General features: G+C 40.2%; 1 protein-coding gene across 20 annotated transcripts in view; it reads left to right on the top strand.

The window, feature by feature from the left end:
* The window catches only part of LTBP1 (latent transforming growth factor beta binding protein 1), a 445,556-nt gene that overhangs the window by 158,426 nt on the left and 264,683 nt on the right, over positions 1-22,447 (top strand). For all 20 annotated transcript variants that reach the window (XM_077959737.1, XM_077959738.1, XM_077959736.1 and 17 more), the window contains one exon: positions 3,972-4,141. In XM_077959737.1, the coding sequence (XP_077815863.1) occupies positions 3,972-4,141 (170 nt within the window). The remainder of the gene's footprint in view (positions 1-3,971; positions 4,142-22,447) is intronic.

Here is a 22,447-nt window from a genome sequence, read left to right as displayed (position 1 = left end):
AAATCATATGTGATCTTTTTGCTGGTAGAAAGTCTTTTTTTTTTTTTTTTTTTTTTTTTTGAGACAGAGTCTCACTCTGTTGCCCAGGCTGGAGTGCAGTGGCATGATCTGAGCATAATTCTCAAGAGCCCTAGGATTTTGGGAATGGTAAATGAGCACTGGCTTCAACTTAAAGTCATCAGCCACCAACTAAAGTCAGCCTGTCCTTTGAAGCTTTGAAGTCAGGCATTGACTTCTCCTCCCTTGCTTGAGTTGGGGAAAACAATTGTCTTCATATATAGGCTTTCAATTGAGATAACACTGTTCAGCCCTACATCTCATTTTCACCCTTTACTTGGCTTAAGTATTCCTAACCTTTCTGTGGTCCCCTGCGATGACTGCTTCCTCTGTGTCTGTACTCTTTCACAGTGACTCCTGACCAGTGCCCTTGAACTACCGGGTTGTAACCTATTAGGGAACTCATGAAGTCATGAAATACATGTAGTGACTCAAGATTATATGAAAAGAATAGCTTAGAAGAGAACATATCAGGGTGCCCTGCACATCGTAAGGATAAACACTGTTTTGTAAAATTTGTTTTAGTTATGCCAAAACACAGACGTATATGTAGATATGGATTGGATCTCCTTGTAAAATGTACTTTTTACTGTGGGTTGAGGTGAAAGAAGTTAGAAAAATATTTTTTAAGACCATGGCTTGCTCCACCCTGTTACAACAGCCAGTGTTTCTTGGTGCATGTTGAATCTCTTACAGATTTGTTGAAATGTCTCTTGTGTGTTTATTAATGGATGATATGAAACGTATTTATTAACCTGTGTAGAACAGGTCTGGATCAATCAGAAGGGATGCTGGAGCAGAGACCCTGAGTTCTCCAGCTCTGTCAAAGGTTAACTCTTTATTTATAGGATTGAGGAGATGTCTTAGGGGGCCCAGTGGATGGGACAGGGAGATCCATCAGTGGGAGGGGCTCTTAGGGCATTGGGATAGTAGCGCTTCATCAGTACAGAGTATTTAAATATTTTAAACCACTAATGTGGCTGTACTATTGCATAATAGCTAGATATCAACCCTGGATTTATATCTTTTTAATTTCTTACCTGAAACTTTAAGGATGTCTTTGGAGGAAGGGGAAATATATGGGTGCCCCTGCCAACCAGTTTGAACCAGAATCTCTGCAGTTTGTAATATAATTTTCTCTTTTAAATTTAGTCCCCCATTTAAAAAAATTACGGTTACATTGCTATAACTAATTTGATGTTCACCGGTGATAGTAAAGCTTTTCTTTTTCTGGAGAAGAGGGAAGGGAGGAGGAAATCCCAGTTTAAGTGGAGAGAGACTTTTCTCTGAAATACTCAGGGTAACAGAGAAGGAAAGGAAGAAGTAAAGAGAATATATATTTGTAAGACTGCAAGGTGGTCTGAAGTGGAAATAACTGTGAATAATGAAATTAGAGAAAAAAAGTGGACACCAACCATGAAGGAGAAGGTGAAGAAGAGAGCGTAGAGTGATGATTTCACATAATGCTTGTAGGATGAGTAATGGGACAGTTTCCTCTACTTGCCTCAGCAGGGGTCCTGTCCATGGCCTTGCTTCTGTCTCTGTGGGGCTGTGGGGCAGAGGGGCATTAGCCTGTGGGGTACCTGTGCACACACCCCTGTCATGGGGGGAAGAAGGAGAAGGTAAGGGAGTGGGGGCAGCTGTGTGTAGCTCCATATTTGCAGTGTGTTTGTAACTTGAGGAATATGTAGACAGTAGTGGCACTTAACTACTGATTTCCTTAAGTTAGTGATGGCTGAGGGCTGTTACTTAAGTTCTAGACCTAGTACAGCTTGGTTTTACCTCGTTTGTTTATTACCTTTCTGTTACATTCAGGGAAAAAAGGCCCGTCCACATGTATGCTTTCAGCTCATTTCTTGTCCTCTGCTTCCTTGATTCAGAGGGGAGACAAGAGACAACCTCAAGTAGAAGGCGGACCCCATACTTTTACCTTTCTGGCTGTGGTTGGGGCACGAATTAGGTGCAGTAGCCCAAGGTCTCCTGGAAAGCTGGGTTTTCCTTTCCTGAATAGGAGCTAGCCTGTACATCTCTCAGTGGGTCAGAGTAGCATGGTGACAGGGTGGCAGCGTGGCCAGAGGGCACGTTGCTTCCGAGATGCGGAGGATTCCTGTTTCCAAGAGGCTGATAGAAGAGACTTGTGGTTCTTATCAGTCACTACCAGATGTGTCCAGCTGTTTCACTTGCTGCTCTATCCCAACCAAACACACTTAATGTTCAAAACAACACTTACATCATCAAAACAAAAGTGTTCGCAATGTTAAACCTCAGGCTTTTAGTAATTTAGTCATTAGTCTGGTGACAAAGGGAGTGCCCTTGCATGGTACCGCATCTGGGAAAATCCAGGCCCAAAATAGATTTTCCAGGCTTTCCTGAAACGACAGGATTTTAAGGGGGTAGATCCAGATTACTGACTAAGAGGGAAGCACCCTAATTCTAGCCTCTTCTATTCCTTTATCTCATGGATGCCTTGTCCCATGGAATAGCTCATTCACCAGCTCCAATGAGAACGAATCCAATAGAGTGAGACTATTAACGTTTCTTTTGCTGCTTTTGATATGAGACATTGTATCACCATACAGTGTTTTGGGTGGCTTGACAATTTGCCTTTTGCACTAACTGCCATGGCATCATTTCTTCCCCTTGTGCAGATAGTCAGTCCCTCCTTAGGGTCAGTGTTTTGGGTCAGATTGCATTAGAGAGCATGTTCCTTTCTAAAGGCTCAGCTTGCTGCAAAAATGCACTGTCCTAACCATTTCAGTAGCAATTTTGCATATTCTGGAATTAGTTGGTATATCTTCTTTATATTTTTCATTCCTCTTCCTCAGGGAATAACTGAATCTGGGCAGAGGCTTATTTTAAAATATGAATTAGATGTAGTAGAAGAGAACTGTCACAGAAAACAAGGGTTGGACCAGGAGGATGAGCACATAGTAATCATGTTCAGAAGTTCCCAGAAGTCTTGACTCGTGCTATTAAAAAGATAATGAGAGTATAATTATAACACATTTAACTCAAATAGTATGATTTATATCATTATGAGACACAGCATAAAAAATTGTTTCCCAAAGCGGCATCGTAATTTATATTTCAAAAGGGAATTAAAATTATTATTCTTTTAGTTTGCATTTGTTCAGATTTTTACAATCACTGTTTTTCTCAGCTCGGGGTCGCAGAGATTCTACAGTACAGATTAGGTAACTGAGGCTTAAAGAGATTAACCAGCTAACCTTTAGTGGTAGGCAAAGTTAGAAGGTCCACTGGATCATACAGGCTTTAATTGTTTATGATTGATTTTGCTTAACTAATCAAGGTGGGGATTTCTTGCATAATTCCCTTCCTGTACTTTCTTCCCTATTTTCCCCTTTCCCATTTCCAGTGCTGCACTCTTATTAAATATATACCTGTCTGTGTAAACATCTTTGTCTTTTTTCCCTTTTTAGAGATGGGGTCTTACTCTTGTCGTCCAGGCCGGAGTGCAGTGGTGCAGTCATAGTTCACTCCAGTCTCAAACTCCTGGGCTCAAGTGATCATCCCATCTCAACCTCCTGAGTAGCTAGGACCACAGTCACGCACCATCTTTTTCTTAAATATAAATGCCATGTTTTTGTGTGAAGGCTTATGGCAATTGTGCTCTGAATCCTCTGATAAAAGTTACCTGTGATGACCTATTTATCATTACGCTTCTTAACTAGACAGGCAGGATCTTTTTTGTGAAGGACGCTTCTGAGGGTAAGCCGTCATTTACCTCCTTGTATGTCATGAGTGGTCAGTGACAATATTTGAAGGGAAAAAAAAGAGCCTTGCTTGGAATTGATGCTCCTTTCTACATTTAACTCGTTTCTTATCCTTTCCTTATTAGCTGACTTTTAAAAGTCCATTATTTAATTCCTTCTCTTTATTTTGTTTCTTCCCAGAGTGACTCCCCTTTCCTCCCAGAGCGTGATGATTCACCATAGCCAGACCCAGGAATATGTGCTCAAGCCCAAGTACTTTCCAGCCCAGAAGGGGATTTCGGGAGAGCAGTCCACTGAAGGTTCTTTCCCTTTAAGATACGTGCAGGATCAAGTTGCGGCACCTTTTCAGCGTGAGTATAGTGTTATCAACCATTTTCCTAAGTTACGGTATCAGAGATTGGAAACGCTTTGTTCAGTGTAGACGGCTTTAATGTGTCACAGTAGATAAAATTCGAGAGTCACTAAAAATCCACATTGGTTCCTAAAACAACCAGACAGCAGAAATTTAGCATGGTTTCCTTCTTCTGAGGAAAAGCAGCTTTTCCTGGATTTTGGAAATGAATCTGAAGTGACCTGCCTGTCATTCTGTTTCTGCAAGATGGCTTCATGTCTAACATATTTGCTCTAATTTTGGGTCCAGTCATATGTCTGACATGTTTACATTGATGAAATATTTTCTTTAGTAAGCTAGCCAGGACTCGTGCCTTGTGAAACGTCTGAAATGTCCTGCATGGCTCTCTGAGGTTCTCCTACAGTGGATATTTTTACAGTATAAGGCTCACCTAGTTTTTAGTGTATCAAGCAGCTGGCGTGGCAGATTTCTCTGAATTTGTAAAGCACTATTGTATCAGTGGCCAGCTTGGTTAATATCTCGCTATGTGGGAAGCTCAAGGACAAGGCCTGGCTCAAAGGGTGGGGAATGTGATGATTTGTGGTTTAGGTATTACAGAGTGTCTGCTGGCAGCATCTGGAGAAAACGTTCTGGAGTGAGGCGCAGCCCATCCAAAGGCGAGAGCTAGACACATACTCTCGTTCCAGCGGCTTCCTGCCCTGTCACATGTTGACTGATTGCCTGCACCATAGGTAGTGAAAGAGAATGCCAGTTGTGAGGTGGAAAAGGACCATCTTTCACCACTGGGAACAGTATGAAGAGTTGAGATACAGTTTTTACTACTGTTTGGCACTTGTGAAGTCCATATGCGTTGTGGCTTTGGTTCCCTACACCCACTCCACCTCCCCGTTTCTGTACTGAATCTAAAATGATTGACTCTTCCCTCAGAATTGGTCATTTAACAGAAAGAGTATCTAACAGCAGGTTTGTACATCCACTTTTTGTCTTTTGAGAAAGTCCTGCTCAGTGACCGGTGGCTACTCCCATCTCAGCCTCCTAAGTAGCTAGGACTACAGTCATGCACCATCTTTTTCTTAAATATAAATGTCATGTTTTTGTGTGAAGGCTTATGGCAGTTGTGCTCTGAATCCTCTGATAAAAGTTACCTGTGATGACCTATTTATCATTACGCTTCTTAACTAGACAGGCAGGATCTTTTTCGTGAAGGATGCTTCTGAGGGTAAGCCGTCATTTATCTCTTTAAATAAATGAATTAAAATTCATTTAAATAAATTAATTAAGTAAAAGATCTACTTCTTCTTTCCTTGGGGTTTTATATAGATGACAATTTTTTAAAAAACAACTCCCAAATCAGAGTGTGATGGGAGGAGAGGTGTGTTTTTTTTTTTTTTTTGTTTTGTTTTGTTTTTTTTTTTGAGGCGGAGTCTTGCTCTGTCGCCCAGGCTGGAGTGCAGTGGCGTGATCTCGGCTCAGTGCAAGCTCCGCCTTCCGGGTTCACGCTATTCTTCTGCCTCAGCCTCCCGAGTAGCTGGGACTACAGGCGCCGCCACCATGCCCAGCTAATTTTTTGTATTTTTAGTAGAGGTGGGGTTTCATGGTGTTAGCCAGGATGGTCTCGATCTCCTGACCTTGTGATCTGCTCGCCTCGGCCTCCCAAAGTGCTGGGATTACAGGCGTGAGCCGCCGCATCTATCCGGGAAGAGAGTTTTTAAAGTTTATGATCATACTGATAAAAGAAGAGAATTCTGAATTATCTGGAGGTATCAGGAAAAGATGGTTAGAGAACACTGGTATTAAGACTAGAGACTAGACTGTGGTTTTGATTTGTTTTCTATAATTTGTTATTGGAATGAAAATTCCCACTCTGTGTGTATTCCCACACTCATGTGTATATATGTATTTTAAACTCTCAAATCTTGGTTGAACTGTGTTCTGAAAGATGAGATTATATTTTAGAAGACTGTGAAGATAAGTTTCTTATCTGTTCTGTCCATAACTTTCCCACTCATCCTGTTTAAATATATTTTCTACACAGTAGGGAGCTAGTAAAAGAATGTGGACTAATGTGTATTATCATAGTGATAGTGTTCTCTGCTCAAACCCCCTAAAAGATGGCTGTTGTTCAAAAAGCTCAGGAATTAACTGAAAGAGTTAAGCGTGTGGGAAAGGCAAGAAGGGAGATGTGGCTATTTTTGCTGAGGCCATAGCTCTACCGAGAGCTGGAGGGCTAGTTGGAAAGTTTTTAAAAGAGGTAATTTGGCAGGACCATGAAGGATACTGAAATAGCAAAATGGAGTAAGAACCACTAAAGATGATTAAAACTGGAAAGGAGGTACAAGTAGTAGGAAGGACCTAAACATACTGTGTCTCTGCATACTTCCATTCTGTGGTAGGTAAAAGAGGAGGCTCCAAGAAAGCCTTACATGGAACAGAAAGGAAGGAAAAGTTAGTCAGAGAAGTCTGAGGAAAAGCAGCTTTTAGCATCTTCATTTTCATATTTACAGAAGGGATCAAATGCAAACAGATTAATTTCTTATTGTGCTGAAAGATTTGAAGGTCAAACAGAAACTGATAGTTGTGATTCTTTAGAAAAACAGAAGATGCTAAGATGGTTTGAGCATGATGTATCTTGGAGTGAAATTGAAGGAGTGAGGTATGTCATAGTAGTCCACTGCCATTACTTTTGAGAAGCTACTAGAACTAGAGAAGACATTTAGGTTGGCAATAACAAGTGTAATCTTCTCCCTTTAAAAGTGATTAAACGGGGTCTACAGTAATTACCAGTTGGTATGTTTAATATTGATATATTACAAGAGCAATAATAATAATGCATACCTTGAGCTCCAAGCACTGTGCAACTTTTAGCTCATAATAGGAGGAAACAGTAGTCTACAAGCCCAAGGGAATAAGGATTTGCTCTCGACACTTGGTAAGAGAAAAAGAACAATTGTTTTGAATAAGCAGGAAAGAGATGAGGATGGAGGCAATGGATTAAGTAAAGTAAAATACATTAATGTGTCAAATGTAGCACTCTCCAGAGAAAACATTATAGATAGAGAGAAACTAACCAAGTTGCTAGTGAGGTGCTTTCTTTTGGGAGGGATGACTATTTTATGGATTTTGCCAGAGTTTCGATAACGCAATTCACCATCCCTGTCCAATGTGTACACACTGCTTTTCCTAATTTGATTCTGTATATTTACCAGTCTTCTTGGTCACTTTCTAGGTAACTTGACATCCTGTGCTAAGTGTTCTCTGGTCTTTGGTAAAGGATATCTTTTTTTTTTTCCGGCGTCTTTTCAAAGTTCATCCGTGTTGTAGCATATATCAGTATCTTATTCCTTTTTATGGCTGAGTAATACTCCCACATTGTATAGAGATATATATCTCAGTTTGTTTATCCATTCATCAGTTGATGGACATTTGGGGTTGTTCCCACTCTCTTGGCTATTATGAATAACGGGGTGCAGTGGCACGATCTTAGCTAACCACAACCTCTGCCTCCCAGTCTCAAGCAATTCTCCTGCCTCAGCCTCCCAAGTAGCTGGGATTACAGGTGTGCGCCACTACTGCCCAGCTAGTTTTTGTATTTTTAGTAGAGACAGGGTTTCACCATGTTGGCCAGGCTGGTTGGCCACACCTGACCTCAAGTGATCTGCCCACCTCGGCCTCCCAAGGTGTTGGGATTACAGGCGTGAGCCACCATGCCCAGCCGGTAAGGGATATTTCTAGTGATAAATTAGTAACTTTTAGTGTTCTGCTTTATTTGTTGGCCTTAAAATAATTTAATTTGCATCAGTATCATCTAGAGCAGGGATTGGCAGACTTTTAGGGAATACTTTAGACTTTGTGAGACAATAGGCAAATTGAGGATCTTAGGTAGATATTTATATAGCTATTTAAAATGTATCTATTAAACATGTAAATATCGTTCTTACCTCTCAGGTTGTAGGAGATCAGGTGGCTGGATTTGGCTCATGGGCTATAGTTTGCCAGTTCTTGATCTAGAGACTCACAGTCTCTCATTCCACTGAAAACATCTAGATATTGGACCTGATTGATTGGTGCCTGGAACATGACAAAAGCTACCCAAGAGGCCATGCCTCTAGCAGCTGTCCTTCATTCTCAGTGTCCCCACCAACCCACCCTCCAGAGCATGACAATTCTCAGATATGTTCCCACTTAGTTTGAAGGCACCCAGAAAAGCATGAACTACCAGGAAACCGCTTGTGTTAGATAAGTCTCGTTTCTTTTAATTTTAGAATGACAGACCACACAGCAATTGGGAAAGGAATGGGATGTTACTCCTGGTTGCTTATAGAAAACTTTTTGGTATTGGTAGAAATATTTTTATGGGATGAACCAGTACCAGCCATATCACAACACAGTATCACATTAAGATACTGTATGAGTTTCTCAAAAAAGTTAAATATAGAAGTATATAACCCAGCAATTCCACACCTAGCTATATATCCAAAAGAACTGAAAACATATGTTCGCACAAAAACTTGTACATGAATGTTCATAGCAACATTACTTATAATAGCCAAGAGAGTGGGAACAACCCCAAATGTCCATCAACTGATGAATGGGTAAACAAACTGAGCTATATATCTCTATACAGTGTAGGAGTATTACTCAGCCATAAAAAGGAATAAGATATTGATAGATGCTACAACATGGATGAACTTTGAAAACAAGCTGAGTGAAAGAATCCAGACTACATGCTATATGAGTCCATTTCTATAAGACGTCCAGAGTAGGCAAATCCACAGACACAGAAAGAAGATTAGCGGTTGCCAGGGACAGGGGAGAGTGGGAATAGGGAATAGTTATTTATAGGTAAGAGGTTTCTTTTGGGGTGGTGAAAATGTTCTGGAATTAGGTTGTCATGCTGGTTGCACAACCTGAAAATACTAAAAAAAAAAAAAACCCAACAAACTTAATTATACACTTAAGGGTGAATTCTGTGGCATGTGAATCATATCTCAATTTAAAATAACAAATATTTATGAAAAATTATTGCCAAGTAGGTAGTTATGAGACTCAGTTTCAGCTCCAAGGAATTGAGCTCATAAGCTCTCAGAAGTCTTAAGGGTGGTATGGGGTAGGGGTGGGGTCTGCTTTATACAGTGTTTCCATTGGTGACTTGTAGGAAAGAATTCCGTATGTAAACCAAATTATATTGTGTTTAGTATAGTGTATATATATATATTTTAACCCAGAGGAAGAAAATGGAAATGACATAACATTTGGAAGACCATCTTATAAAAATGGTCAGTCAAGATTAGAATAGCACATGTTCAGGAGCAAACCCAAGTAACTCACACAAAAAGAGATTAGTTTGACACAACCTGCTAGAAAAAGTCCTTGAGGGTATAGTAAGTGTCTACATCATACTGTGGGCTGTCGTAGTAAAACTGATATGGAATGTTTTATAATATTAAAGCCAGCAAATAATATTTTAAGTACAGTCTATGGTGGAAGGACGTATTTATCATCATAGTTATAAGACACCGAAGGACTTACTAAGATAGATCGTAGAGCTACTTATAAAGGAGATCTTTAGGATGAGCAGCAATGGCCATGTAACTGACATGGTTCCCTAGACAACTGGTTTCCAGACTGTGCAAAGAAGATCTAAAAGATTAGAGAAGCTCCAATTTAAGCATTCGCCTCTTTAGTCCCTTTTCTACTACATCACTTTAATATTTGGAATGATTTAGAAATTTGAACTTCTCCAAATTGGATTTCTCATTGCTTATTCCAGTTGTTGTTCTCTCAAGATGGGCTTAGGTTTTAAATAGGATACTTATATTTCAAAGTCATCTAAAGTTTTAGTTATTTAAATTCAACAAAGCAGAAATGTAAAATTTTAGCAGTGGCAGATGTCATGTTTTAAACAGTAACTTCTTAAAGGTCTTTAAACAGATATAGCTCAGGCTCTTAAAAAATTTGCCAATTTATCTCCTGATGTGCTAACGTGGGGGAGAAAGAGAGAGAGAGAGAAATGACTGGCATTTGCAAACACATAGTACTGTTAAATTGCAAAAAAAGAAAAAAAAAGAAAAGTGAGGACAAGCCCACTGTTTACTTAAAGTGTTAAATAATTTCAGGAAAGGCAGATGTCATGTTTTATACAGTAACTTCTTAAAAATCTTTAAATAGATATAACTCAGGCTCTTAAATTGCCTAGTTGTCCTCTGATGTGCTGTTGTAGGGGGGAGAGAGAGAGAAATGACTGGCATTTCCAAACACATAGTACCATTAAATTGCAAAAAAAAAAAAGGAAAGGAAAAATGAGGTCAAGCCCACTTTTTACTTAAAGTGTTACACCTAACCTTTTTTGTTTAAATAAGAAACCACAGAAGTGAAGAAGCACACACAGGGTCCCTATTAAGTGACTTCTGACAGAAGAAAATGTAATTCCCACCCGTGCTGGCACCACGGGAGACGTCTTAACCCTGAGTTCTGGTCTGTGCTGCCCTCTCTCAGTCTTTGCAACAGGCTGGGGCAGCTTGACTCCCAGCCATCAATCATGGGCTGACTGAAATCTGGCACCTCCATTTGAAGATAGAACAGCTACCCAGGTCTCCTGAGCTCTGGTCTGAGACAGATGCAGAGAGTCTGTTGTTCTCATAGCAGCAGCTTTATGGCCTGAACTCCTGAATCCCAGTTCTGGCCTGATCGCAGTCCATAGTTCCACACTAAAAGAAGTATGGACGCTTTGGACATACAAGGCCTCTTCTTTTTACTTTTATTAATACTGTGGTTGAATGTCTTGCCTGTAGCATTAGCCTTCAGGCTTCAGTTCAGACTGACATTAAGAAGCATGGCAAGTTATGAAAACATCTCAGGGTTTGAGGATAAATGGTTTTGTCTCCCCTTGAAAAAGGAAGTTCATGTGTCTGGAGCGAAGATTCTTTATGGTTGCAGTCTGATACCACAAAGAGGTTACCAGTAAGATTGTCTGGGTCTTCCTGGTTGCCCTGAGTGAGAGAGCAGAGTGGTTTGGCAGAGACTTAGAGGAGACATTCAAGATTTTTGCTTTGGTAAAACAAAGCTGAATGTTAGGAGATAGGAGGTATTTAACATGGACAGATCTGCCTATGCCAGCCACTTCAGGGAGGTGGGCAAGAACATTGCTTAAAGGCTCTGGATGCGTAGTGCCAGTTACCGAATGCTCATGGGAGGTGTCCCTGGTATAGCTGAGAGCACTCATTATGGGATAGATGCTGCAGAAGACGGGAAAATCCTTGGGGTGGCAACTGGATAAAGGCAAATATAGTAAGTATAGATGAGGGGAATTGGAGCAGCATTTTTATGCATGAGATGAATTGCAACCTGGAGATCTTCAGAGGAGGAGCCATTTGAAAATGCTATTGAGGAAGAGTCTGGTCCTGAGAACTGCTGTAGCCTTAATGTGGATGTTGAAGTTTAGGATATGGGTGGTAATCACACTCATGTGAAGAGAGAACAGAAGCAGCAGCAGGAGAAATCTAGGATGTGGGCAACTCTGCTCCTCTGAGACATCCTTGCTGACAGGTCCTGACAGATTGATTGGGAGCCTTATAGGGCAGAGCTTTCCAGATGGACCAAGTGGGTCCTTGGGAGAGAAGACTTCCAGAGAACACGTTCTGCAGCATTGAAAGCCCTCCCTGCATGGAGACTACCTTTAACTTGTGTGCAAAAAAAACAAAAACAAAAACAAAAACGTGTCTTTGGGATTGGCTTACACCAACCCAGTGGGTACTAAAAGGCCGTGGAAGTTGGACCAGCCATAAATAACCTTACAAGAGCTGATGAAAACCAACAAAAACTGCTTAAGCATTTAAGATGAGTATTAGGTGTGAAAACAAACTGTTTTAAAGAAGGAATAATGATAAAGCTTTGTGCTTTTTTTCCTTGCAAAATCAGCAAGTTCCTTAAGCTGCTTGTCCCATACAGAATTCTGTGTGGGACTCAGGAACCGTGAGCCAGTTTCCCAGCTGTATGACCATGTGGATGTTAGTACTAAAGATTCCTGAAAGAAAGACATCTACTTTTCACTGATTTATGGCAAATTTTTCGGTCTGAAAGCCTAGACAGTAAAACAACATTATAACTGTGTACAGACTGACACCTGAGAAGGCATTCTGGTAAATGTGGATGAACAGGGTTCTGCTGAGCTGGTATCCTTGGGAATCCAGATTTCATTCAAGGACAGGATATGATCTATTGCAAAGAAAAGTTCATGAGCAGTCTTGCTATGCATGTTATCCTGGGTTAGGGCGTGGAGGGGAGGATGGTATATCTGAGAGCTATTTGGTAACATCCCAGTTCAGGGAAGCCGTACGAACATGATTATTCTCTTTGCCCCCTGATAGGCCACATGAAGTTTAAGATGACTGTGAAACAGTAGATATGGATTGGTTATAAACACTTCCAAGAAGCTCATCCAGCAATATGAAAACAGCAAAGAAGAAAAACCTTCTAGGGTGAAGGACCACGTAGTTTAAATTCCTTGATGAGCAGCCTTCGCTGCCAGAGAAAGGTTTTAATTCCAAGGGCCCAAGAGTTTATAAGAAACAAGCAAATTCAAGGACATATATAGGTGTTGAGACTGATTTTAAGAAATCAATACTGTATGGCTCCAGAATATTCTGGAGTCAGACTGATTTTTTTTCCCTAGGGAAAAGTAATACAAATGAATTTATTGTTTGCATGTGGGGAAACTAAAGCAAAGAAAAAGAAAAGAGATGGGGGCTCCTCAGCCTTAGGATATCTTTGCTAGAAATTGAGGGTTTTAGTAGATTTTACTTTTGGATTGGGAAAGAGTTGTGAGGAAATTAATCATTATTAGAATAGAAATTATAGTTTTGATTCAAAATAAAATAGGCCCATGCAAAATACTGCTCATGAGATGTTTCCCAGGGACTTAAAAGTAGAATGCTTTGTCTTCTCATGAATTAGATTCCTTATAGAAGAGTCCTCTTAATGTTGAAAATGACTGCATTGGAGTAAGTCCATCCCCACTTTGACGTAAGGATCCATAAATACCTTTCTTTCTTTCTTTTTTTTGAGACGGAGTCTCGCTCTGTCTCCCAGGCTGGAGTGTAGAGGCGAGATCTCGGCTCACTGCAAGCTCCACCTCCCGGGTTCATGCCATTCTCCTGCTTCAGCCTCCGGAGTAGCTGGGACTGTAGGCGCCCACCACTATGCCCAGCTCATTTTTTTGTATTTTTAGTAGAGATGGGGTTTCACCGTGTTAGCCAGGATGGTCTCGATCTCCTGACCTCGTGATCCACCCGCCTCAGCCTCCCAAAGTGCTGGAATTACAGGCGAGAGCACTGTGCCCGGCCCATAAATACCTTTCTTACGTTTTATATGTGACATTTCTTAAAAATGGCTTTGTGTTATTTTCTGTGATTTTAGTTCTGCATTGTTTGTTTTTTAATATCTCCTGAATATTAACCCTACTCTGGCTGCCCTAATTTCTTTTTGTTCCCATACAAAGGAGGTAGAAGTTAATACATGACTGGAGAACAACTTTCTTTCCTAAGAGGTAATTGCAATATGGTTATATTAATTCTTCTGACAAGCAAACTTTAAACCAAGAAATACGTACGTGTATATATGTATGATGGCTGTGTGTATATATACACACATATATTCAATCAAGTATATATGTGTGTATTTTTTTAACTTTTAGGTTTAGAGGTACATGTGAAAGTGTGTTACCTAGGTAAACACGCGTCATGGGTGTTTGTTGTACAGATTATTTCATCACCCAGGTATTAAGCCCAGTATAATAGTTATCTTTTCTGCCCTTTTCCCTCCTTTTACCCTCCCACTTCAAGTAGACCCCAGGGTCTGTTGTTCCCTTCTTTGTGTTCATAAGTTCTTATCATTTAGCTCCCACTTACAAGTGAGAACATGTGGTATTGGGTTTTCTGTTCCTGCATAGTTTGCTAAGGATAATAGCCTCCAGCTCCATCCATGTTTCTGCAGGAGACATGATCTCATTCTTTTTTATGGCTGCATAGTATTTCATGGCATATATGTACCATATTTTCTTTATCCAGTCTGTTGTTGATGAGCATTTAGGATGACTCCATGTCTTTGCTATTGCGAATAGTGCTGCAATGAACATTCATTCACGTGCATGTGTCTTTAAGGTAGAATGATTTCCTCTGGGTATATATCCAGTAATGGGATTGCTGGGTTGAATGGTAGTTCTGCTTTTAGCTCTTTGAGGAATTGCCAAACTGCTTTCCACAATGATTGAACTAATTTCTACTCCCACCAACAGTATTTTATGTGTATTTTTTAAAGTAATTTTTTTTGCAATTAAATGTCATCTTTATTAAGCAAAGTACTATGCTATTAAAAGACTACAGAACCTCTTTAGTACGTGGTTTACTACTCAGACTTACATGCAATTTCTTAATACTTAGCATGGTATGCAAGTTGGGAAAAATAATGCCCAAATCTCTCCCTGAGTAAATATAATTTGCATGGAGCTGACTTTGGTGATTATCATCGTTATTTCTCATTAGATCCACTTTCTGACACTTTTAAATACATTTTCTTTTCTTTTAGTTCTGTTGGAAAACTTTCTAATTAGTCTGATTTTCTTCAGTGGAAATAAATTTTGTAAAGTCTTTTTTTTTTTTTTTAGTTTCTTACATTATCCATAAAGGAAGCTCCATTAAGAAAAATTCTTGTAGCCCTAACTGCGCTTCACAAGTTTGCTTTTCCAAGGTTCTAGCTTTTTTTTTCCTTATTGAATGAAAATATTTTAAATATGCAGTGTTTTGTGAAAAACATCGTAATTATTTGAAAGTCCTTATATCCTATAAACAGATTTAGAAAGCTTTAGTGAGAGAAAGAAAAGCATCCGGAGAGCAGGTGAGAGGGCGGTGGCCGTGCCTGTGTTGATGGCCTCTGGGCTTCTTGTGTGGGATTGAGTGCTCTTCCCTAACAAGGCCTGGAAGCACAGGCACCCGGCAGCTGGGCTCCTTGTTTAACCAACACCCCTTAATGGCTACAGGTGCCATTGAGTGCAACTGCTTGACTGAGATCCAGCAGAAACCAAGAGCTCTTCCTCCCACGCTTTCAGCTTACATTCCATGGAGGAGCTGGCTGGAGCATGCATCTGCTTTACTTTAGAAGGTTACAGTGTAATCCTCCCCCAAACAAAATCTTTTGATTTATATTTTTTTCCTTTATTCATCAGTCAAAAATACTGTACTGACCTTTTGTGATTCAGTTAGGTACATGCTTTCTGGTCCAAAGAGTTTTTGTTTGTTTTGGTTTTGGTAACTGTGGAAATTTAATGAAAATGAAGGAATATTTAAATGCACTTTAGTTTGTCTTTATAGGAGAGAAAAGGTGGTGGATATAGTTTTGTTAAGAATGATTCTCTGACTGATTTGACTTTCTCCGAGAATATTATTCATCCGAGAATAAATAATAAACATGGTAGATTGTATAATATATGCATAGTTCTTTCTAGTTCTTCCACCACCCGCCCTCCATCTTGCCATGGCTTTCTGTGGGGATCGTGGATTTTGCTAGTCCCTTTAACGCCGGGCTTGACCATGTGACTTGCTTTGACCAATCGAGTGTGGGTGGAACGAATCTATGGGTTCTGAGTGGGAACTTCAAGAGGATTTGCGTGTTTCCTCTCTTCCTCCTCTACCATGAATCTACCACGAGAAAGGCATATGCATCCGGTCTGCTGCATGCCAGTTCCCTTGAAATCTGTTGTTTTTCCGAAATTACCATTTCAGCAGGGCATATTTACTTTTTAAAACAATCTGGACAAATCAATCATTAGTCTTAGAGCAGGTGATAACTATTGTAATCAGACAGGCTGCCTTTCGGTAAAAGCGATGTTATGGGTGACCTCACCTTCTGGCCACAGTAGACTGGAAAACAGGTAGGCACTTGACTCAAGTAAAGCCAATCTGAGGTGGCAGCTGCCTGTAAGGTGGCGTGGCAGAGGCGCTTTCCCAAACAGGAATGATGTTGACGAAATTAGATTAATCAGAATCTCTCTTAAGGAATTCGTAAGTTAGAATTAAACAGTAAGTAACTGGAACGGAAATATAATACCGAAAAGAAGCAGAAGTAGCCAGAGAAGTAGCCAATCCTACCATGTTAATGTTGGGTACAAGAATGAAGTTCAACAGCATTTCTGAAGGGAGGTGGGCATGGGCAGCATATAATGGGGTTGCTACCAGTGCTGTGGATTCTGAACATCTTTTCAGTTACTCAGCTGTGTCTTAGGCTCCATGAGGTTTGGCTTATATGGTCAGCTGGTTCTGGGTTCTGAGTTCTCTTTTCTGTCTCCTTCTTGCTGTACCCAAGTGCACTTGAACATCCTGTTGCTCGAGATAATGTGCACCCTCTTGTTGTTTTGTAGGCAAGAGACCTCAGCTAGTACAAGTTCTATTTCTACTCTGCTGTGTAACAGCTGCATGTCCTGATTAGGCACAGCACCAAAGCTTGACTTCTAGAGAGGGAAAACCCAGCTGCTCAGCTTTTCCTCACTCCCTTTATAGCTCTTAGTCCTATCCACATTCACTTCTAAGCAAGCTTGGCACATGGAAAGAGGAGTGGGTGGGTCAGTTCCATCAGTTCCCTGAGACCTCTGCAACACTTGGAGAATTGTTCTGCCTGGCCTGTGGGTTACTAGGACCTTGATGGTATTGCCGTATTCATGTCTCAGCTTCCATTGGAATTTTTAACAGAAGCCTTCTCAGGTCTGGGGGATTCTTTCCCACGTGGAATGGAGAATGTCTAGCTTCAGTTAGTGAATGTGGATTGGGAAACCTTTTCAGTAAGATTCCTGGGATCCCATCATGCCTTGTGTTCATTCATCTTTTTTTTTGATACGGGTTTTCTGGCAACCGCAGTGCGGTATGTGTGTAAGTACATAACAGGCATGCTCTGCCATGTCTTGAATGTGGAAATCTAGCAAAAGTAGATGCCTCTCTTTGAAGGGGTTTTTCAAAGAATATTAATGGAGAAAGTGATTCATGTTGTTTCTTGTCAGAGATCCCAGTTTCCAAACCACACCTTAATATACCTTAAGAACATATACTCTAAGCAAGAAAATACAAACAAATGTGCTGAAGATATTGTAAATTGAAGATCAGGTAGTTAGGAAATTTGGACATAGGCTCCTTTGTCTCAGCAAAGACACGAGGTAAGTTCCACCCTCCTCCTCCTCATCTCTTTAGCACTTTCTGCATGCCAACCATGGTACTAAGCACTTTATGTGCATTAATTAAATATTATAATACTTGCATATTACTTGACTACTACTTAAAATGTATTCCTTAAGTTAGGAACTGAAAAATGAGTTTAAAATTACAGAAATCAATCTTTTTCATTGAAAAAAAGTGCCACTTTAGCCGTTTGTGTAAGTTATCTTTAGGCTAGTGCAAAGTCAAATGTGACTATATTTTAGATATTTTAAAATTGTATTATATGTAAGACTTTTAACACAATAACATGTTTTAAAAATTTGTTATGTAACTATAGAGCTGCTAACAAGAGTTGTTTAGCTTAACAAAAATTACTCAAATGCGGCCAGGCACAGTGGCTCATGCCTGTAATCCCAGCACTTTAGGAGGCTGAGGCAGGCAGATCACTTGAGGTCGGGAGTTTGACACCAGCCTGGCTGACATGGTGAAACCCCCATCTCTACTAAAAATACAAAAATTAGCTGGGCATGGTGGTGCATGTCTGTAATCCCAGCTACTTGGCAGGCTGAGGCAGGAGAATCACTTGAACCCAGAAGGCGGAGGTTGCAGTGAGCTGAGATTGTGCCACTGCACTCCAGCCTGGGAGACAGAGCAAGACTCCGTCTCAAAAAAAAAAAAAAAAAAAAAAAAGTATTCAGATGCAGAGTAAACCTTTCTAATCAGTGGGTTCCTACAGCTGGTTGACGTTCATTAGGATCCCTGTCAAACAAAGTCAAATTATCAGGTGGTATCTGGAAATGACGGTGGAACCAAAGTCCACAGTAGAATCTTGCGTTATTCTAGAGTCTTTAATAATAGTTATGATCTGAAAGCAAATATCACAAGATGAAAATTTTCCTAGATTTGGAAGTGGTTATATATTTTGCTCTATAGTATATCATGGTTTAAGTGTCACTACTGGTTTGAGCTTTTCTAACAGTTGCTCCAGTTAAAACTGACCACGTGTAAGGATTTTTTCTTTGATTTGCATAGAATTTTATAGCCTATAAATGATATCCATACAAATTATTTCACATGGCCCCTGCCACAGTCTTGTGAGGTAGATAGGTTGGATGGCATTATTCTGAGTATCTTTTTATGCGCTCTGGATTCAACATCCTAAAGGGTAGAGCGTGTGGATAGTTTTATTGTATTCTTTCCCTTTGAACTTCTTATTGTCAGTTTCTTTGTCTTACAGATAAAGATCTTAAGACTTGTTCTGTAGGACTGTTGTGAGAATAAAGTGAGGTGAAGTCGATATAAGATATCTAGCATACTGCAGAGCACATAACATAGGTACTCAATCTATGCTTGTTTCTCTCCCTCATCCTAATTTCCCAAGTGTATAGCATTCACTTTCCTAAGTGTCATATATTTTTCATAGTAATGCTCATTACAAGTATAGGAGAGGCATTGGGGTATATTGAGGAAAGAAAGAACAAGGGCTTGCATTAAAATCCCAGCTTCACTGTTTCCTAACAGAACAACCATGGTCAAGCTTCTGATGAACATCTCTGTGGTTTCCTTGTTGGCAAAATGGGTGTGATTGCAGCTTACATGATTGTCGTGTGTATTTGCTCTCTGTAGCCTAGTAGGCACTCAGTCCTTGTTTCTCGAGTCTGCCATTCATGTAGACAGTGCTTTTGTGCATTTAGAAAGGTCCATAATTTCTGTTGTTCTCAGAATCTGGGCAAAAAGAAAAGCAGAAGGGAAGAGGAATGTGTTTTGTGTGTGTGTATGTTTATGTTAGTTATCAGTTGTTGCATAAAAATTACTCCAAACTGTAGTGGTTTAAAGCCATAAACATTACCTTAAGAGTTTCTGTGGTTCAGGAATTTAGAGGGACCTCAGTTGGTTGGTTCTGGCTCAGTTTCTTTCATGAAACTCCAGCCAGGATATTAGTAAGAGCTGCAGTTATCTGAAGGCTTGACTGGGCCTAGAAGATACTTTCAAGGTGGTTCACTCATGTGACTGTTGGCAGGAGACTTCAGTTCTTTGCCCCATGAGTGAGTCTCACCTTAGACTGCTTGACTATTCTCATAGCTTGGGAGTTGGCTTCCCCCAGAGTGAGTGATCCAACAGACAGACCAAGACAGAAGCCACAGTGTCTTTTATGATGTAGTCTCCGAAGTTGCAAAGCATCATTCCATTTTTATTCTGTTATTTATTTATTTTTTAGAAACAGGGTCTTGCTATGTTGCCAGTGTTAGTCTGGATCTCCTGAACTCAAGCAATCCTCCTGCCTCAGCCTCCCAAAGTGCAGGGATTACAGGCATTAGCCACCATGTCTGGTTTGTTCTTAGACAAGATTCACAAAAACTAGCCTATTTCCAAGGGGAGATTAGGCTTTTAGATTTCACCTCTTAAAGAGAGAAATATCAGGGAATTTGTGGACATATTTTAAAACCATCACAGTGTTTAACAGAAGAGGCACTCTTTTAATGAAAGTCAAAGGAAACGAGGAAGCTGAAAATGGTCAACCTAAAAAGAATTAGCTGACAGCTAGAAAATTTACAGTGTACAATTATACATTAGTAATTTGTTTATTGGCAACTGATCGTTTTTCAGTTTTATTTATCACATAATACTGGAGCATAGCTAGATATATATGATTTTGAGAAAAGGATATTGAGGCTGAAATCTTTCCTAATGATGAGCTCTATTGAGTTTGGCAGTAGTCCCGTGGGGGGAGTATTTGGGGCCATTGGATGCAGTCATTTAAAAACTGAGCCAGAGAGAAGTTTGTACTGGGAAAAAACAAAAAATGAAGTAAATGACAGAATCAGTATTCTGCAAGCTTGGATTCCCTGATACTCTAATTCTAAATTAATAGAGAGATTTTAAAATGCCGATTTTCTATATAACTGCTTCAACAGATTTTTGTCTCCATTGAATCCATCAAACTTGAGAGTTGTTTTGGCCATTGCAAAAATGTTCATATCTTTGACTTCTTTGGTGATTCTTAAAATATAATGCATTCAAGTTATAATTTTATTTTTGTTTGCTCTGGATTTTTATTGCTTGCATGAAAGAATTGGGATCCCTTAGAGGCACATCAAGATATCTACTTCTGGCCTGGCAGCTCCAGTGACTCAGAATGTGTGTTCAGGGCCCAGGAGGTTTTGGTTTTCTTTTCTGCCTTGTCTTTTGACTCTTTTTTTTTTTTTTCTCTTAAGCAGAATTTAAATTTCCTGAAGTGTAATAAGTCATTTCCTTCACTATGTCTGCCTTGGTGTCCGAAGAAAATTCCCAAGCCCTCTTTACAAAGGTGGTAGAAGCCTGAGGCATTCAACTCCTTTAAAGTTTTGTGACTTCCAGCTATTAGTTGTTTGAGTAAAAGTCATTTCTCTGCCCTTCCCATTGTCTGCCCTTCCTGTTGCTTTCCCTTCCCATTGTCCGTCTTCCCGTGGATTCTCAGCCTCAGTTCATACAGGCCTCTTCATTTCCAACCCCTTTATTCCATTCCCATGACACCTCCCTCTTACCACATTCTCTCTTCCAGTCCTAAAAAGAGAATCACCAGGTGGGACATTTGTTATAGATAGAAAAGGAGGATAAGAATACAGACTGTTTTCTTTGGCCTGACTGAGGCCAAAGGAAGGTGGGAAAAGTGGAGAAATATCCATAGAAGTGTCTGCAAAGAGTCAAGAGAAAATGGAGGGTTGAAACATTTGGTTGTGCCTAGGTCAGTGAAAATCGTGGAGGGAAGGAGTATTTTAGTTGAGTCAAAAGGATGTAATGTGGGAAGGAAGAGGAAGAGGTTTTTAGGGAAAGGAAACTGTGTGAGTGAGGTGTCTGAGTGGGGACATGTGGACAATGTGGCCTGGCTCAGGCCCTGGCTTTACATGGAGATGTGATGGGAGGCAAGGTTAGGTTGGACGTAGGTAGGAAAGGGTCTTACTTTCCTTTCAGGGAGTTAGATTTTGTTGGAAATAATTTGTCATAACAAATATATAGGATTCTAATTTTCAAAGTGTGTGGTAGAGATAATTTGGGATCCTTGAGAAGAATGGCCCCCTGTTTAGCTTATGAGTAAGCCATCAAATGTGTTCCTTGGTAAACAAATAGTCCAGCAGATATCTATTATTTAGTCAAGCTTGCTTCTCCACATACAGATAGGTGTTATTTATAGAAATGGTCAAATGCCTCCATTTACTTGCTCTTTGAAAAACAACAAATGTGGGGATAAATAAAACCTAACTGTGGTTCCAAAATTAAGGGACAGAAAATTTGAGTCATGTGAAGCATATGTAATCCACTGTTGTTGTAAAGAGCCTATGCAAACTAGGCAGATTGCATGCATAGTAGAGATGGAAGACAGGTAAGTGTGTTGATTGCTCTGCTCCTTGTTCTGTTTACAGAGAGCAGTGAAGTCAGTCTTCTTGTCAGTTGCACGTCTGCACATCCGGGTCCTCTAGCCACATGGCCATGGTGTGGAATTTAAAGCTGTGCTGCTGCAAAGACTGGCATAGAATCTTTGAGGGAGGTAGCTATGTTTCATTTCTGAAAAAAATGTATCTTTTAAATGGTTTCCCCCTTGGGAGACAGACTCTTAGAGTAACATCTTGAACCGTTATGCCTTTCACTCTTCCCAGTTCCCCAAAACCCAGGGCAAACTCATTGAACCCTTGCCAAGTGTGGCTCCCATGATTGTCAGGATTCTAGACTGTGGCTGTGGATTACATTCTCAATTCAGAATTGGGAGATTGGGTACATTGAGCTCTCGCTACTCCTTTCTTTTTTCCTCTTTTTATGAACGGATTCACGACCTTTCTTCTTGGAGGATGTGTTTCTTCAACTCTCAGTCACAGCATTTCAAATACTACTATCCGTTCTGGATGGGGCAACACTAGTAGGTTCTCTTAATATTCAGAATTAGGAGCAGAGGAGGGATTTCCAGATGTGTTCTAGATGAGGGATTTCCAGATATGTTCTAGACCAGGTGAGTTTTAAAAGTCATTTTGAAAGAGACACCTGGAACAGCCTGGAACAGAGATACCTGGAACAGACACCGGTAACAGCCTGGTATGACTCTGGGGCCAGTGATTGGGAAAAGAAAATACAGTTGG

The sequence above is a fragment of the Macaca mulatta genome, chromosome 13 (genome assembly GCF_049350105.2).
Source record: "Macaca mulatta isolate MMU2019108-1 chromosome 13, T2T-MMU8v2.0, whole genome shotgun sequence".
NCBI classification, from domain to species: Eukaryota; Metazoa; Chordata; class Mammalia; order Primates; family Cercopithecidae; genus Macaca; species Macaca mulatta.
Note: the sequence above shows the minus strand (reverse complement) of the source record. Positions and strands in the feature narration are given on the sequence as shown.